Source organism: Bufo bufo, chromosome 1 (assembly GCF_905171765.1).
Source record: "Bufo bufo chromosome 1, aBufBuf1.1, whole genome shotgun sequence".
NCBI classification, from domain to species: domain Eukaryota; kingdom Metazoa; phylum Chordata; class Amphibia; order Anura; family Bufonidae; genus Bufo; species Bufo bufo.
The window spans coordinates 58,526,010-58,542,630 of record NC_053389.1 but is presented as its reverse complement, the minus strand read 5'-3'; the positions used below and the strand labels follow the sequence as shown (position 1 = coordinate 58,542,630).

Below are 16,621 nucleotides of genomic sequence, written 5' to 3'. Positions count from 1 at the left end.
CTCACTAAAGGGGGGGGGGGGGGGGTGGAAGCGTCGCGGCTGGAAGAGAGAAAGAAGTAGTTTAGGGCTGGATCAGACATTAAGGGATCAAGACAAAGAGCAGAGTGAGTACTGAGTGTGAGTGAAAGGCCGAATGCGAGGAGATTTTAGGGTGGTTTCACACGCAGCGTTTTTTGGAAAAATGCCACTGCAGTTTTTGATGCTGTTTCTTGAGCCAAAGCCAGAACTGGATCCTGCAGGAATGAGAAGTAGAAGTCCTTATTCTTTAATCCGCTTCTGGCTTTGGCTAAAAAAAAATCTGTGTCAAAAACTGCATTAGAGATTTTCAAAAAACTCTGTGTGTGGAACCACCCTTCCCTTGTCAATAGAATTTTCATTTCGTGCATTGGGTAATAGTTAATCAGGTTTACCGTGGTATTCACAGCTATGGGCAGGAAGCTTACACCGAGTCATGCGGGGTAGACATGATGGGGAACATTTATTAAGACTGGGTTTATTAATCTCCCCCCCGCTGGGGTCAGATGTGTCAGAGGCACACGCCTCTTAATAGTTGTGGTGCATCTGTGAAGGTCTGTGTGCCAGAAAGGGAACTGGTGTAGATTTCAGGCATATTCTATGTCAGTTTCCTGGTGTAGATTATAATATATCTGCCAGGCTACGTCCAATCCTGCACTGCCCATTCCGTGCACTTTTTGGAAAAGTGGCAATTGGGTCTGAAACTCCCTAAAAAGTCACTCATTTTTGTACAAGTGGAGGCGTGCACCATACTTTGCAACTTTTTAATGCTAGTTTTCTGGCATACATATAAATGAACCCCATTACCAGGGAGCGGAAATTTCTCATCTTTCCTTCTACACTATTTCACTGAGTTTCTTTTTTATTGTGACAATTGCTTTTCAACTTTGCTTACTTAACTAACTAACTAACTAACTAACTAACTAACTAACCCCATGGTAAAAGGTCCATGTGCACCTAGGATACAGTAGTCAGAATAATATCATACTGTATGTAAGTGCTCACCATCAGGAGTGCTGAGAGCCAGATTCCCTCCGATCTATTGATGGCCTATACTAAGGATATCAATAACCTGGATAACCCCTTGAAGACCATCAACCTCCCTCTGGAGACAAATACTCTTTTTAATACAGTGCATTCAGAAAGTCTTCAGATCCTTTACATTTTTTTAAAGTTGAGTCCTTGTGCTAAAATGAAAAAAAATAAGTTTTCCCCATTTATTAAAAAGGAAAATTACTACAATTGCGCATGGACATAACTATTCAGACCCTTTGCTATGACACTTAAAATTTAGCTCTGGAGGCTTCCCATTTCTCTTGATCATCTTTGAGATGTTTGGAGTTCACCTGTGGTAAATTTAGTTGCTTGGACATGATTAGGAAAAACACATTCCTGTATCTATATAAGGTCTCACAGCTGACAATGCATATGAGAGCAAAAGCCAAGCCATAAGGAGGAAAGAACTGCCTGTAGAGTTCGGAGACAGGACTGTGTGGAGGCACAGATCTGGGGAAGGGTACAACAGATTTCTGCTGCATTGGAAGTTCCCAAGAGCAGAGTGATCTCCATAAGTTTAAAATGGAAGTAGTTTGGAACAACTAGGACTCTTCCTAGAGCTGGACGCCCCACCAAACTAAGTAATCATGGGAGAAGGGCCTTGGAAAGAGAGGTGACCAAAAACCCAATGGTCACTGGCTGAGCTCCAAAGATCCTGTGTGCAAATGGAAGAAACTTGCAGACGTTCAATCATCACTGCAGCACTCCACCAATCAGGGCTTTATGGCAGAGTGGCTAAAAACAAGCCACATGAAAGCCCACCATTTGCAAAAAAGCACCTAAAGGACTCTCAGACTGTGAGAAACAAGATTCTCTGGTCTGTTGAAACCAAGATTGAACTTTTTTGGCCTCAATTCTAAGCATAATGTTTGGAGGAAACAGGCACTGCTCATCACCTGCCCTACAGTGAAGCATGGTGGTGGCAGCATCATACTGTGGGGTGGGGTGGGGCTAGAACAGGGAAACTGGTCATATTTGAGGGAAACCTAAATAAATCAAGGTACAGAGATATTCTTAATGAAAACCTGATCCAGAGTGTTCTGGACATCAGGCTGGGCCATAGGTTCACCTTCCAACAAGACAATGACCCTAAGCGTACAGCCAAGACAACACAAGAGCGGCTTAGGGACTGTGAATGTCCTTAAGTGGCCCAGCCAGAGGCCATTGGAGTGACCTGAAAATGGCTGTCCACCGACGGCTAGAATAGTGTCAGATAGGTGTGTACTTGAGGTACAACCCTACACACCTATCTGACACTATTCAAGTACTACAGACTTGAACTATTCCATCATACTCACCTTTTTCAAGTTCTTAAAATACATTTTTTTCTACTATTATTTTATTGTCACCTACTTGGTTTAACCATTTTTTAACCTCAATTTTTAGCCTTAATAAATATCTGCTATTTTAGCCTTAATAAACTTCTGCTGTTTTCTCATATTAGAGTGCCGGTCTATACTTTTTCAATGTAAGATTTTAATTTTTCATTCTGTTTTCACTTTCTGATTATGGAGTGTTGAATGCAGAATGATGAGGAAAAACTTGAACTTTTTTTAGTTTAGCACAAGACCGCAACATCACAAAAAGGCTACATGCACACGAACGTTGTTTGTTTCCGTGTCCGTTCCGTTTTTTTTTTTTTGCGGATAGGATGCAGACCCATTCATTTCAATTGGTCCGCAAAAAATGCGGACAGCACACCGTGTGCTGTCCGCATCAGTATGTCCGTTCAGTTACCCCGCAAAAAAAATTGTGCATGTCCTATTTTTTTCTAGTTTGTGGACAAGGATAGGCATTATTACAATTGATCCACAAAAAAAACAGATCCGCAAAAAAACTGAGATTTATCATGATGGAAATTTTTTGGGTCAATAAGTCAATTTTTCAGGAGTCTGTAATCATTTGCACCAAATTTATCAAATGTCGCAAATGTATTATAAATTTGGTGCATATTTTAAGTCTATGGCACCTTGCACACGGGCGTCACAGTTTTTGTCCAGATGCATTGCGGGTGCATTGCAGCAAACCCGCGCGAGTAGGCACGCAAGGTCCTTCTATCTTCATTCAGCAGGACCTGCGCTGACATCAGGTCCTGCAGGAAGAAGAAAGAAGACGATACCGGCTGTGCGATCAGGTGGATGAGGCGAGTTTATTTTTTAACCCCTCAATGGATATTTTAGTTAGCATTCTGTATTAAGAATGCTAATATTTTCCCTTACAACCATGTTAGAAGGGAAAATAATACAGTGATTAGACTTTAAAGGGGTCCGGGGTTGCTCATCCCTATTTACTAACATCATCTCTTAGCAACCATGCGTGAAAATTGCACTGCATCTGCACTTGCTTGCGGATGTTATGCGATTTTCACGCAGCCCCATTCATTTCTATGGGGCCTGCGTTGCGTGAAAGACGTAGAATATAGAACCTGCTGCGATTTTCAAGCAACGCACAAGTGCTACGTGAAAAACAACGCACATGTACACAGCCCCATTGAAATGAATGGGTCAGGATTCAGTGGGGGTGCAATGGGTTCACGTCACGCATTGCACCCGCGCGGAATACTCGCCCGTGTGAAAGGGGCCTAACACTTCTGAATTGAGATGTTATTCCACTTTCTATGCTCAGTTGCAATTTACAAATCTGGTTTCCCCCTTTTTAATTAGGCCCTAGAACGTGATCCACATAAATTATGAAATGTACTCATTTGTTCTGCATCGCGCCTGGGGTCTGTTCAGCGATGCCTCCTGTCCCATGACCCAGCAGTGACATGCTGCTTGGAGACACATCACTGCTAAGATCAGGGGAGGTCTGCAATGGCGTATTTGACCTCATCCAGAGGTTTACAGGCCAAGAGGTGGTACCATCGCTGAACAGAACCTCTGCTCTTGGAACCAAGTTGTGGGGATCAGGTGAGTTCATTTTTTATTTAATGTGGACCAGATTCTGGGGTTTAAAAGCAGTAAAACGTTCCTTAAAGCTCATCTGTCAGCAGATTTGTACCTATGAAACTGGCTGACTTGTTGCATGTGTGCTTGGCGGCTGAAGGCATCTGTGTTGGTCCCATATGTGCCCGTATTGCTCGGGGAGATATGGGGGCTTTGCTGTTACACGTAGAGGCTGTGCTCTTTCTGCAACTGCCACGCCGTCTCCACTTTCATTGACAGGGCCCAGCAGTGAAAACGTGATCACACCGTGCCCCTTACTTATGCCTCTGCTCCCTTAATGACCTTCACGCTAATTATACCTCCACACAGTTAGGCCTCCTGCACACGGCCGTTTTTTCCCCCCGTTTACTGGCTGTTTTTTGAGTTCCGTATAAGGAACCATTCATTTCAATGGTTCCGCAAAAAATGCGGAATGTACTCCGTATGCATTCCGTTTCCGTTTTTCCGTTCCGTTTAAAGATAGAACATGTCCTATTATTACCCGCAAATCACGTTCCGTGGCTCCATTCAAGTCAATGGGTCAGCAAAAAAACGGAACACATACTGAAATGCATCCGTATGTCTTCCGTTTCCGTTCCGTTTTTTGCGGAACCATCTATTGAAAATGTTATGCCCAGCCCAATTTTATCTATGTAAATACTGTATACTGTATATGCCATACGGAAAAACGGAACAGAAACGGAAACACAACGGAAGCAAAAAACGGAACAACGGATCCGTGAAAAACGAACCGCAAAACACTGAAAAAGCCATACGGTCGTGTGCAGGGGACCTTAGGCTCCATTCACACGTCCGCAAATGGGTCCGCATCCGTTCCGCAATTTTGCGGAACGGGTGCGGACCCATTCATTTTCTATGGGGACGGAATGGATGCGGACAGCACACAGTGTGCTGTCAGCATCCGCATTTGCGGAGCGCGGCCCCGATCTTCGGTCCGCAGCTCTGCAAAAGATAGAACATGTCCTATTCTTGTCCGCAGCTTGCGGACAAGAATAGGCATTTCTATAGGGGTGCCGGGCGGGTTTGTTGCAGATCCGCAATTTGCGGGTCCGCAACACACCACGGACGTGTGAATGGAGCCTAAAATCAATACTCACCTAACCCCATTGCAATGATGAACAGAGCTGCTCAGGAGACAGGCTTCTTCCAGTCAGTGACTCGGCACAGGAACTTGTCATGATGTCTTGTCAGACGCAAAGGGAAAATGAACATCTTGCATTTCTGATTAACTGATAGTGATTTTATTTTTTGGCAGAACAATGCTCCTTCGTGTTATTGTTATATTTTCCTTCATATCAAATTCTTTACAAGTAGAAGATAATCAGATAAAACCACCTTGCTGTGGCACCCCTGGAATTCCTGGGGTTCCCGGGATACCTGGCAATGCAGGATCATCAGGAAGAGATGGTCGAGATGGTAGAGATGGACCACCAGGGATAAGTGGATTCCAAGGAGACCCTGGGGACCCAGGTAAAGAACACTTCCCAATACTGCTATTCACTGTCTTTAGGGCAGAAGGACCAGAAATATAATGTCATCAACAGTGACATCACCTCTGTAGGTCACAACTGGCCAATAGCGTCATCAGGACGGACGACACATCAACAGTCAAATACTATGAGTGGCCAGATACTGCATATAACCCCTTCATCAGACCACAAAATGTAGTAATTCCCCACAATTCACTTAGATTTTCATTTTCCATCCACTACCCCCCAACCTACTTCCCAAGTAGTGCACGTAAACCCTTCATCAGACCACAAAATGTATTTTTTTCCCCACAATTCATTCCGTTTTTTCCATTTTCTTCCAGAAACAGCAGCACAAGTTTCTATGGGTAGCGTCATTACATCTCAGCTGTACTGAGCTTAGCTGCAATACCACACATAACCTGAGAACAGGTGTGGCATTGTCCTTTGGAAGACATCAGTCAGTTTTTTCTGGACAAACCCTTTAATTTAAACGATAGACCTAAAAAAATGAATTCAGACCCCGAAATTAATCCAGACACCAGACCAGACACCAAACCTTAAGGGGTTGTCCAACTTCCTTCAAAATGTACTGAAAATGTGTAAAAAAATAATAAAAGGTCGTATACTCACCACTTAATCTAGTTTCTTTCACATGGCTGCAGTGATGACCACCAGTTACTGGCCTCAGTGGTCTACGACACAGGACTCCTGAGGTCAGTGACTAAGCAGTGAGTATTCATTTAGGGGCTTTGGGGAGCTTTTAAAATGAGTTGGACAACCCCTTTTATTTAGACACCAGACCCCAAAAGTAAACTCACATCCTTGACCAGACCCCACACTTAATTCAGACCCCAACATTCATTTACTGCTCTCTTTGCTCTTTGGGACCTTTTTTAGCTCTTGATGCCGCACCTGGTCCATATTCCATTCAGTGTCAGGATGTTAAAGGGGTCGTTTCACTTCAGCAAATAGCATTTATCATGCAGACAAAGTTAATACAAGACACTTACTAATGTATTGTGATTGTCCATATTGCTTCCTTTGCTGTCCAGATTCATTTTTCTATCACATTATACACTGCTCTTTCCCATGGTTATGACCACCCTGCAATCCAGCAGCAGTGGCCGTGCTTGCATACTATAGGAAAAAGTGCCGGCCAATGCGCGGTCCCAGCCCCCAGAGAGGTCAGCACTTTTCCTATAGTGTGCAATCATGGCCTCTGCTGCTGGATTGCAAGGTGGTCAGAACCCCTGGAAACGAGCAAGTGATGGAAAAATGATTTAAAGGGAACCTATCACCAGTTTTATGGTGTCCTAACTAAGGGCAACATAAATAAGTGACTGATTCTCTCAGCAAAATGCTGGGTCACTTTCTTTAATTGACCCAGTCAATCTGCCAACATCTTGTATTGAAAAGCTCCAGCTGATAATGATGAGTCATGAATATTCATGAGCTCCTGACTCTCCCCGCCCACCTGCTGCTGAGTGACAGTTATTTTCCATATGAATCAGCAGCAGGTGGGTGGGGGAGTGGCTATAGCTCTGAATTAAAAATACGCTGGACTCACTGACATCACGCTAGACTCAAATCAGCTCATTAGCATGCGGCATGTGGCATCTTTGTGTGTATATTATGAGGTAACCATCTGTCACACCAGTAAGTGAATACATCTAAGGTACTTTTTAGTAGTTAATGATTGTATATAATTAGTTAGATTATAATCAAATATCCACATGACAGGTACCCTTTAAGGGCTCTTTCACACTTGCGTTGTTGTGTTCCGGCATAGAGTTCCGTCGCCGGGGCTTTATGCCGGAAGAATCCTGATCAGGATTATCCCCATGCATTCTGAATGGAGAGAAATCTGTTCAGGATGCATCAGGATTAGTGTTGAGCGAACTTCTGTTTTAAGTTCGGCGTCTAAAGTTCGGCTTCCGGTTAGCAGAGAATCCCGATATGGATTCCGAATTCCGTTGTGGTCCGTGGTAGCTGAATCAATAATGGCCGATTATTGATTCCGCTACCATGGACCACAACGGAACTCGGAATCCATATTGGGATTCTCCGCTAACCGGAAGCCGAACTTTAGACGCCGAACTTAAAACAGAAGTTCGCTCAACACTAATCAGGATGTCTTCAGTTCCGGAACGGAACGTTTTTTGCTCCGGTCAAAAATCCGGAACCCTTGCCGCAAGGCCGGATCCGGAATTAATGCCCATTGAAAGGCATTAATCTGGATCCAGCCTTAAGCTAAACGTCGTTTCGGCGCATTACCGGATCCGACGTTTAGCTTTTTCTGAATGGTTACCATGGCTGCCAGGACGCTAAAGTCCTGGTTGCCATGGTAAAGTGTAGTGGGGAGCGGAGAGCAGTATACTTACCGTCCGTGCGGCTCCCGGGGCGCTTCAGAGTGACATCAGGGCGCCCCACACGCATGGATGATGTGATCGCATGGATCACGTCATCCATGCGCATGGGGCGCTCTGACGTCATTCTGGAGCGCCCCGGGAGCCGCACGGACGGTAAGTATACTGCTCCCCCGCTCCCCACTACTACTATGGCAGCCAGGACTTTAATAGCGTCCTGGCTGTCATAGTAACACTGAACGCATTTTGAAGACGGATCCGTCTTCAAATGCTTTCAGTTCACTTGCGGTGTTACGGATCCGGCGGGCACTTCCGGCAAATGGAGTACACGATGGATCCGGACAACGCAAGTGTGAAAGAGGCCTAAGCCAGCAGAGGAGGTAATATGGACAATTACAGCGCATTAGTTAAGGCTATATTACACAGCCTGATGAGGCACACGATTATCGGAGGGAAGCGTTCCCTCCCGGCAATCGCCAGCTCGCTAGCGGAGTAGATCTCTGCTATTACATGCAGCGATCTCCCCTGCAGCATGGGGAGGAGCGATCGCCAAACTATCGCTCGTCCACATGCTGTATAGTGGTTTTCTGGCGGCAAATCGTTATTAGACACCATGATCTGCGCCTGCAAACGATAATTTTGTAACATCTCAAAAGATTTGGATTGCCCGATGAACAAGGCAATTCATTGGGTAATCAGCGGCACAATTATACTGCAAGATGAACACTAACGAGCATTCATGCAAACGCTTGTTAGCGATCATCTGCCGAAAAATCGTGCAGATTAATAGACTTAAGTGTCTTGTAGTAACTGCATCTACATCAGGGATGCTCAACCTGTTGCCCCCCAGCTGTTGTAAAACTACAACTTCCACCATGCCCTGCTGTAGACTGTCTGGGAATGCTGGGAGTTGTAGTTTTGCAACAGCTGGAGGGCCACAGGTTGAGCATCCCTGATGTAGATGATAAACACCATTTGCTGAAGCGAGACGACCCCTTTTAGTGCTGTGGGACACACAATGTACTAACACTGGATGACATCAAGACCAAGTGTGGTGGCGTCTGGGGGCTGTAAAAAACCTGACTCGGTAGTGAGGAGGGTAATTATGTGGAGGTCTTACTGTGGTAAAACAGGGCCATGTAGTCTTATCTAAAGGAAACTACACAGGCCCCGGTTACTACTCTATCTCCACCTACAGATGTGAGGAGAAAGGGGGCCGAAGGTCACAACTGCGACCGCTATAGCTATGCCATTGCACAATCTGGATGCACCCTAATTGAACGTGACTTTTCACATGTAGTTGAGTGTAGGGCCTACACTCGGGAAAATACGTTGTATTGAACCGCACTACAACTGTCCTTCCCCAAGGTAGTCACCGCATCCAGGTAGGGAGTGAAGGTCACACATATATAAGCGACTTCTGTGGGGGGTTACAAAAACATCCTTGACTGTGCCATGCTTGGCCACCTCTTAGTGATCATCTCATCTTTCTGGATGATGTGGCCAGCAGGGCAGGACACGGGTTGGTAGACTCCTGTCCTTTGGTGCAGGTCCTAGAGGCGGGACCCACCTTTATCAAATATCTATGGCATATCCTGTGGATTAACCGTAGAATGTCTGAGTTGGGCGTACCTTTTACGAAGAATGGCTTGGGGCCACTTAACTATTGTGAAATACAAGTCTTAGGCCTCATGCACACGACCGTTGTGTGTTTTGTGGTCCGCAAATTTTGGATCCACAAAACACAGATGGCGTCCGTGTGCGTTCCGCAATTTGAGGAAGGGCTCGGACAGACATTAATATAACTGCCTATTCTTGTCCGCAAAGCGCGGACAAGAATAGGACAGGTTATATTTTTTTTTGCGGGGCCACGGAACGGAGCAACGAAGTGAATGGGTCCACATCCGAGCCGCCAAAACTGCGGCTCGGATGCCGACCAAAACAACGGCCGCGTGCATGAGGCCTTATAAATATGTCTGCTTCAAATAAAAGGGATTAATCCTAATACGTGTAAACTGTTGTCCTAACAGGAGTTCCTGGAGCCAGGGGCCAACCAGGTGATGCCGGGACCCCTGGTCCACAAGGAGAGAGGGGCAAGCAAGGAGAGTGTGCAGTTTCTCCCCGTTCTGCTTTCAGTGCCAAGCTTTCTCAGTCGCGGAGTCCTCCTATTCCCGGACAACCGGTCCCATTTGGGAAAGTTCTTACCAATGAACAAGGGCATTACAACCCAGAAACTGGTCGTTTTAAATGTGTCGTCCCTGGACTGTACTATTTTTCTCTCCATGGCACAGTATACCGTGGAAATCTTCATGCGCAGCTGATGAAGAACGGACACTCCCAGGCCTCTTTTTTCCAGCCAGGGGATGCAGCAAAGCCGGGAGGGTTGTGTGGGGGGGCGGCATTTCACTTAGAGCCTGGTGATGAGGTGTGGGTACAGCTGGGAGACTATCCGGGTCTTTATTCCAGTAGTGGCACAGACAGCGTATTCACCGGATTTCTGATCTATTCCGACTGGGAACCAAATCCCGTCTTCCGCCCTTTGACGGTAGACGATCATAAAACAGTGTAACATAAGATTATCAGATGAAATGCCGGTGGTTGGCGTTTCGTTGCGTTATAAGTGAAGTATAAAAAGACACATACGTTGTAGTTAATACATTTAAAGGGATTGTCCAACCCTATGAATTAAAAAACAAAAAAACCTGCAGATCCCATGAGGAAGCTTCCCTGGTGCCTCATGGGTCTTTGTTCCTTTAGCTCCAGCGATGACATTTTAACAAGTCATATGATCCCTGCAGCCAATCAATGGCCAAAAATGAGGCTTCAGTGGTGTTGATTGGCTGCAGTGGTGACATGTGCCGACACGTCATCACTGGGGGCAGGAGCAAAATTCAAAATAGGAAGAATCACAGACCAGCATGATACCAAGGAAGCATCGGTAGGGGATTTGTCAGGTATTACTTATTTTGATACTTTACACCATTTGGCGTGGTTTGGACAACCCCTTTAAGGTCTCATGCACGTGACTGGTTTTTTTGTGTGCTGCCGAATTAAAATAATAGCGCCTTTCAGAAATGGATGACGAATAGGCGCTGATTTTCTCCATAGAAGTCAATGGATACTGGAAGGATCACCATATACTTGTCTGAGTATGAAAACCTCCATACGGTCCGGGTATCATACCAGTAACAATATTCCAGCCTAAACTGCTGGCAGTTCATAGGACGGTACCAGGCAGACCCGTACGAGTGCAGTTTGCACGTCTGTGCACAGTGGTGATTTTTCCTATGCTCGTGTGCATGAGTCCTGATTGTTAGAAACATAATCGACCGGACCTTCATATACACTTTTACGACTTCACGCAAATGTGGTATTGTGAACATAATGGGACATGAAATAATTAATGTACAATGATCTCAGCTTCAATATGATCAACAAAATGGAAACACATGGCTAGAGAGCGCTGCAAACCATGTACGTTACATGCACAATAATGTCAATAAAATACAATGGTATATACTACAGTAAGTGCCGTATCTACAACCTCAAATCGTTCATAATCTAGTACATGACATTCTCTTTCTGGCAAGGCTAGAACCAGCCCTGTACCTCACATGGATCCAGAGATCTCCACATTCATTGCTCAGATTGCTCTGTGTCCTTTCTGCTGCAGCTCTCTCCCTGTAACAGCTCAGGGGGGCGTGTCCTTTCTGCTGCAGCTCTCTCCCTGTAACAGCTCAGGGGGCGTGTCCTTTCTGCTGCAGCTCTCTCCCTGTGACAGCTCAGGGGGGGGGCGTGTCCTTTCTGCTGCAGCTCTCTCCCTGTAACTGCCACAGCTTCGAACAGAACATATGGCTGGTGGGAGTTGAAGATTTAAACTGAGCATGTGCGACCACCTCAGTGAGGTGAACAAAAAAATAAGGAAAAGAACAAACAGCCGGTGGCGCTATGCAGACAGATTATATTGAATAACTTAGAGGCTACACTGAATTTTTCATTACAAGGAATTACAAAAGTGTTCAGATCCAGGTGCACCTAAAATATCATCCAATGTGCTCAGGGCCGTACTTACATCTCAGGCTCCTGTAGTCGCTGGGATTAAAAGGCTGGCACAATTTTTGTGTCTTCTAGGAACATTTTTTTTTTTAGGCTGAATTCACACATATCGTAGCTTATAACTATCACGGTCGGCGTGACTATCACATACGTGACACAGAGGGAGGGAACGAGGAAGGCCCTGCCCAAGTGAGAGGGAAGGTGGTGACCCCTGACTCACCTTGCGGCTGGCACCTGGCTGCCCTGACGTCCCTAGACGGGTTCCTCACCCGTACGCCGATCACGTGCCTAAAGCCCTGGCTTTCCCTGAGCTGAGCCCTAGATAGTGAAGAGGGCGGTGGGAACACTAGTCCGCACCACTAGCTCTAAGGGAAAACACCAAGGGGAGGACAGACAACACAGACTCAACATATAATCCCAGGTGGGCGACAACAGGAGACAACAATAAGCCCAACAGGGATCCGGAGGGTAGCACTCTGGAACGACAACCAGGATTCACAACTCCAGTGGGTCAGTATAGATGTCCAGGCAGGAAGCTCTATAACTGGCAACTAGAGAAGTGTGAGGGGAGAATATAAGGAGGTTGGGAGTGGCAGACAAGAAACAGCTGAGGAGGAGAAGCTACGGATCCCTGAGTGAGACAAAAAGGATAGCAAGGCAAACACAGAAAACAATCACTAAGAAACAACCTGATCTTTAGATATAGAGCGCGCAGCCACCCGCTGCGACTTCCTGACCCCGGGTATAACGGAGTCAGACGTGGCTCTTGATACCCTCGTGACAATAACTGGCTTTTTTCTGCACTTTTGCGGTTTTTAGTGGTGTTTTTTGCACCTGCTTTTTTGCACTAAAAACACCGGCTGCAGATGTTAGCTGAAGGTCTATAAGAAATATGAAATGCAGGACACACAAGTTTTCTTTTTTGCTACTGGTGATTTTGTTCATTAGATGGTGTTTTGTGTCTTTCTTGCTTCTTTTCCAAAAAAAACCCCCCCCCAAAAAAAAAACTGCATGCTGGAGATCTTGGTGTTTTTTTCAGCCAACACACTTAGGTAATCTATTAAGGCAGGCATGCTCAACCTGCGGCCCTACAGCTGTTGCAAAACTACAACTCCCATCATTCCTGGACAGTTTACATCTATCAGCCTACAGCAGGGCATGGTGGGAGTTGTAGTTTTACAACGCAGGTTGAGCATCCTGTATTAGGGTAAAATGGCATGAAGAAAACGGCAGTGGTAAGACACACTGGCTGAGATTTACTAATGCGTCTGCTCCACAAGCTTGTCTAAAAAATGGCAAAATTGGCGCATACGGGGTTTCCGCCAAGGAGTGGGGATTAGCTGAAAGGGGTGGTGCTCTGTGAAAAGGCCCCATTTTGCCCCATTATTTTCGTAATTGTTGTAAAATTCGGTCTCAAAGTAAGTCAACCAATAGTTGGCATCCGTCGACCTTCATCTCAGGGCAGGTAATCTACACAAGGTAAATCAGTGTTGCTCTAAAGTTGACTAAAGTTGGACAATATCTGAAAGTTTCTGATAATACAATATGGAGACAGATCTAAGGATAAATATATATCACAATATCGGGCCTACAAATGCAGACGCACACGTATTCAGTGTTGAAAATGTCCAGCACGAGAGTAAAATCTTTAAGCTTTATCTCATAATGGATTAAAATACATCTCCACAGATCCCATCATGTTCACAGGCAACGCGTTTCAATCAAAAGAGCGTTCTTAAAGGGGTTGTCCGGGCTTTTACTATTGATGACCCCCGCCGATCAGCTGTACGAGGAGCCGGGCGAGTGCAGTGCGCACGTGCCGTCTCCCGTCTCTATTCCTGTTCACTGCTGCTGTCTAAGGCAAAGACCATAGACCGCAGCAGCGGACAGGTAGAGAGACGGGAGACGGCACCTGCGCACTACACTCGCCGGCTCCTCATACAGCTGATCGGCGGGGGTCATCAATAGTAAAAGCCCAGAGAACCTCTTTAATCATGGCATAAATATGATAGCATGATTCTTAGGGCTCATGCACATGAACGTTTTTTATTTCCGTGTCCGTTCCGTTTTTTTTTGCGGAACGTATGCGGAACCATTCATTTCAAGGGGTCCGCAAAAAAAACGGAAGTTACTCTGTGTGCATTCCGTTTCCGTATGTCCGTTCCGCAAATGGATAGAACACATCCTATTATTGTCCGCATTACAGACAAGGATAGGACTGTTCTATTAGGGGCCAGCTGTTCCGTTCCACAAAATACGGAATGCACATGGACGTCATCTGTATTTTTTGCGGATCCATTTTTTGTGGACCGCAGAATACATGGGATCGTGTGCATGAGCCCTTATACCGTGATTAAAGGGGTTGTCCGGGTTCAGAGCTAAACCCGGACATACCCGTATTTTCACCCAGGCAGCCCCCCTGATGTTGGCATCGGAGCATCTCATGCTCCGATGCGCTCCCTTGTCCTGCGCTACATCGTGCAGGGCAAAGGGTCTTTTGTTTACAATAACACACTGCCGGCTCAGATGGGCGTGCTTTAGCGCTGCCCTAGCCGTTTTACTGGCTAAAGCCCGTCAATCAGTGTCGGGCTTCCGTCACGGGGCTTCCTGGCAGCCCCCTGGAACGTCACCGGAACTCCTAAAAATGCCTTTGCCCTGCGCTATCCTTTTACACTGTGTTATTACTGTCGGGATCAGCTGGGGGGGGGGGGGGGGGGATGGGGCACAATTGGCTCTCCCGATCATCGCACCCACTACTTACAAAGAAATACGCTTCGTGACAAAATAATTCATCACAAAGCAAATTTTTTTGTAAAATTCGGCGAAGCACCCGAATCAAATTTTTGAATACTTCGCTCATCTCTGCTCACTACCTACAGTCAGACACACTGTATCTACAGTCGTGGCCAAAAGTTTTGAGAATGACACAAATATTAGTTTTCACAAAGTTTGCTGCTAAACTGCTTTTAGATCTTTGTTTCAGTTGTTTCTGTGATGTAGTGAAATATAATTACACGCACTTCATACGTTTCAAAGGCTTTTATCGACAATTACATGACATTTATGCAAAGAGTCAGTATTTGCAGTGTTGGCCCCTCTTTTTCAGGACCTCTGCAATTCGACTGGGCATGCTCTCAATCAACTTCTGGGCCAATTCCTGACTGATAGCAACCCATTCTTTCATCATCACTTCTTGGAGTTTGTCAGAATTAGTGGGTTTTTGTTTGTCCACCCGCCTCTTGAGGATTGACCACAAGTTCTCAATGGGATTAAGATCTGGGGAGTTTCCAGGCCATGGACCCAAAATGTCAACGTTTTGGTCCCCGAGCCACTTAGTTATCACTTTTGCCTTATGACACGGTGCTCCATCGTGCTGGAAAATGCATTGTTCTTCACCAAACTGTTGTTGGATTGTTGGAAGAAGTTGCTGTTGGAGGGTGTTTTGGTACCATTCTTTATTCATGGCTGTGTTTTTGGGCAAAATTGTGAGTGAGCCCACTCCCTTGGATGAGAAGCAACCCCACACATGAATGGTCTCAGGATGCTTTACTGTTGGCATGACACAGGACTGATGGTAGCGCTCACCTTTTCTTCTCCGGACAAGCCTTTTTCCAGATGCCCCAAACAATCGGAAAGAGGCTTCATCGGAGAATATGACTTTGCCCCAGTCCTCAGCAGTCCATTCACCATACTTTCTGCAGAAGATCAATCTGTCCCTGATGTTTTTTATGGAGAGAAGTGGCTTCTTTACTGCCCTTCTTGACACCAGGCCATCTTCCAAAAGTCTTCGCCTCACTGTGCGTGCAGATGCGCTCACACCTGCCTGCTGCCATTCCTGAGCAAGCTCTGCACTGGTGGCACTTCGATCCCGCAGCTGAATCCTCTTTAGGAGACGATCCTGGCGCTTGCTGGACTTTCTTGGACGCCCTGAAGCCTTCTTAACAAGAATTGAACCTCTTTCCTTGAAGTTCTTGATGATCCTATAAATTGTTGATTGAGGTGCAATCTTAGTAGCCACAATATCCTTGCCTGTGAAGCCATTTTTATGCAACGCAATGATGGCTGCACGCGTTTCTTTGCAGGTCACCATGGTTAACAATGGAAGAACAATGATTTCAAGCATCACCCTCCTTTTAACATGCCAAGTCTGCCATTTTAACCCAATCAGCCTGACATAATGATCTCCAGCCTTGTGCTCGTCAACATTCTCACCTGAGTTAACAAGACGATTACTGAAATGATCTCAGCAGGTCCTTTAATGACAGCAATGAAATGCAGTGGAATTTTTTTTTTGGGATTAAGTTAATTTTCATGGCAAAGAAGGACTATGCAATTCATCTGATCACTCTTCATAACATTCTGGAGTAGATGCAAATTGCTATTATAAAAACTTAAGCAGCAACTTTTCCAATTTCCAATATTTATGTAATTCTCAAAACTTTTGGCCACGACTGTACACTTGCAGAAATGTGTGAAGACCTATATACACTTGCACACATACAAATAATGGTCAGGTGGTGGCAACTTCTTGTTTTTATTTTTTCAAAAAATAATTATTAGAGCGATGCCTCCTGAATTTTGTTGCCTTTGTATGTCCAGTGGCAAATACAGCCCTGAATACACTGTGCAGCATTCAGCAGCAAAAATCAGCTCCTTCCTCATCTAACAACAGTGGTGGAAATCAGGGGCGTAACAAGCAACCATGGGGCCC

At 45.6% G+C, this 16,621-nt stretch overlaps 1 protein-coding gene across 1 annotated transcript; it reads left to right on the top strand.

Moving 5' to 3' along the window:
• The first annotated feature begins 21 nt into the window (after nt 1–21).
• C1QTNF5 (C1q and TNF related 5) lies at nt 22–10,619 on the top strand. Its single transcript, XM_040425034.1, has 3 exons — nt 22–104; nt 5,272–5,486; nt 9,885–10,619. The coding sequence occupies exons 2-3, from the start codon at nt 5,276–5,278 to the stop codon at nt 10,421–10,423; spliced, it is 750 nt and encodes a 249-aa protein (XP_040280968.1). The 5' UTR covers nt 22–104; nt 5,272–5,275; the 3' UTR covers nt 10,424–10,619.
• Nucleotides 10,620–16,621: the final 6,002 nt, after the last annotated feature.

Excerpts from the sequence above, each read along its gene's own strand:
- C1QTNF5 (XM_040425034.1), top strand. The coding sequence starts at position 5,276 with ATGCTCCTTCGTGTTATTGTTATATTTTCCTTCATATCAAATTCTTTA. Across the intron at positions 5,487-9,884 it reads AGGAGACCCTGGGGACCCAG|GAGTTCCTGGAGCCAGGGGC; the intron begins GTAAAGAACACT and ends TTGTCCTAACAG.